This window comes from Myotis brandtii, unplaced genomic scaffold (assembly GCF_000412655.1).
Source record: "Myotis brandtii unplaced genomic scaffold, ASM41265v1 scaffold463, whole genome shotgun sequence".
In the NCBI taxonomy this organism is placed as follows: Eukaryota; Metazoa; Chordata; class Mammalia; order Chiroptera; family Vespertilionidae; genus Myotis; species Myotis brandtii.
Window position 1 is genome coordinate 2527256 of NW_005367694.1, and position 2150 is coordinate 2529405.

The 2150-nt window shown below is 62.8% G+C and overlaps 1 protein-coding gene across 1 annotated transcript in view; it reads right to left on the reverse strand.

The window, feature by feature from the left end:
* Positions 1 to 1311, reverse strand: part of CLDN5 (claudin 5) — a 2314-nt gene extending 1003 nt beyond the window's left edge. Inside the window, exon 1 of the mRNA XM_005875593.2 lies at positions 5 to 1311. Within this exon, the coding sequence (XP_005875655.1) occupies positions 5 to 217 (213 nt within the window). The 5' untranslated portion in view covers positions 218 to 1311. The remainder of the gene's footprint in view (positions 1 to 4) is intronic.
* Positions 1312 to 2150: the final 839 nt, after the last annotated feature.

Consider the following 2150-nt stretch of genomic DNA (forward strand, 5'->3'; position numbering starts at 1 on the left):
GCGCCAGCACCGAGTCATACATCTTGCACTGCATGTGCCCCGTGCTCTGCACCACGCACGACATCCAGAGCCCCTTCCAGGTGGTCTGCGCCGTCACGATGTTGTGGTCCAGGAAAGCGGTCACCTGCCACATGGGCAGCCCGCACGCCAGGATCAGGCCCACCCAGCCCATCAGGCACAGCACCAGGCCGAGGATCTCCAGCGCCGCCGACCCCATGGCTGGAGCAGAAACGGCGCCCTGCGTGGATTCTGGTGCCCTTGCGCCCGCGCTGCCGGCTCACTGACCTCTCAGCTTGCTCCACTGGCCTGAACACAGACTTCGCGTCTGCCGGCACCTCCCGGGGTCCCTCCCCTTTGAAAGTTCGGGGGGCGGACTCGGGTCCGGCCTCCTGGCCCGAGCAGCCAATCCGCGCTGAAGCTGTCGGCCCGCAGCCAATCATGACGCCCCCCAGTAGCCGGCAGGTAGTAAAATTACCGCGAGTGAGGATAGCGGAGAGCCCGGGGACCGCTCCCCGCACGGCCTCCACCCCCCCAGCCACCACTGCTGTCGGTTGTCTAATTGTGGCCGAGCACTTTCTGGATTGGCCTGGGGCGGCTGCCAGCGCGCTCCTCCTCGGCCACCTCCTTGCATGTCCCCGCCTCGCCATTTTAGGAGCTACATGATCCCCAACTTCCCCCGCCACTTCCCGGAAAGAGCCCTGATGGTCCCCACCCCCAGGCCAGCTCCACTCTTCTCTGGCCAAGGTCTGAGGGAGTCCCCACCATCACCACCGCGTAGAGGCCTGCGTGTGGGACTCTCGTGGTTTCTTCCCCAAGCTCGCCCTGGAGCCTAAGCGGATCCAGACCCTTCACCGCATCCTTACTGCTTGGTGCCCCTCTGAGTCTTGGCGCAGTCTCTCCCACAGGCGGAGAGGCCAGGCAGAATTGTGCGAGTCAGGCTGGCCTCCTGCCTCGTCCAAGGTCCTTCCCAGCACCACTGCCCACCCAATCACTGCCTCCCTGGGGCCTGAGGCCCCAGCACGAAGCAGGAGGCACAGACGGTCTCTCGGGAAACCCCTCCTCCCAGTCTGCTGCCGCCCTGGAGACTTTCCAGACCTCCCAACCTTCAGACTGCTCCTCTTCCTAAGATGCTGCCCATCCCCCATCGTGGGAGGCCCAGCTCAAGCGACACCCCTTCAGAAAGTCTCCAGTGTTCCCCAATGACCCAGCATACAGGCTGTACTGCGGTGGCCCAGCTCCAAGGCCTACTCTGGCCTCAGACAGGAGAGACATAAAGGGACATAGGGGCTGTGCTCTGCCCTCCCACCAGTGGTAACTCTGATACCCCAGCCCCCAGACCAACCTCCGGAAGCCAACTTGGAGTTTCCTGGCCAGGAGGAAGAGCCTCCATCCTCACTAGAGGAGGGAGGTTCGGGATTTCCGGGCATTCTTCTGCACAATGGCCCAGCAGTTTCTCGAAAGGCCTACCAGGATGAACACAGGAGCCCCACAGGTGGGGCACCAGGCCCTGCAGCCCACAACCCATGGGGGCACCAGCCCTTTCTGGCAACCCCCTCCTCACTCTCTGTCAGCCCCCTTGTTTCCAGTAAAGTCTACTCTGTCCTGGACTGGGGCCCCTGGTATGCCTGTGCTTTCCTATGGTCTGAGGTCCTTGCCTCTGCTAGCCAGGGCCCTCCACAGAGAAGACCTGGTATTCTGAGGTCAACCACAGCCTGGGAGCTTTGACAAAGCTGTCGATCCGGGTGCTGGTTCCTGCTCCTTCCTCAGGTGGCTCTGAGGTAAGGCCAATACCCTGTTCCTCCAGCACGGGGAGGAAGGCACATTTGCTGGGCCCTGCGGGCAGGGGTGGGATGTGGAGGGAAGTTTTACCCCCTTCCTTACCCCTACCTTACCTCCCAGCACCAAGAACCACAGCCTCTTCCCAGCCACCACCTCACTGGCTGCTACCCTCCTGCTGCAAACTATCTCCTCCCCCCCTCCCCCAATACCCTGCAGACCCTCCTGGACATCCCCTCTGCCATCCACTCCAGGAGGCCCAGCTATACCACTCACCCCACCCTCTCAGTCCTGCTTCCCCAAGTCCAGGGCCTTTGCCCAAGGCCCCCCTCTACATCCACACTGCCTTCTTCCCAGGACGCCCTTTGCAGCCT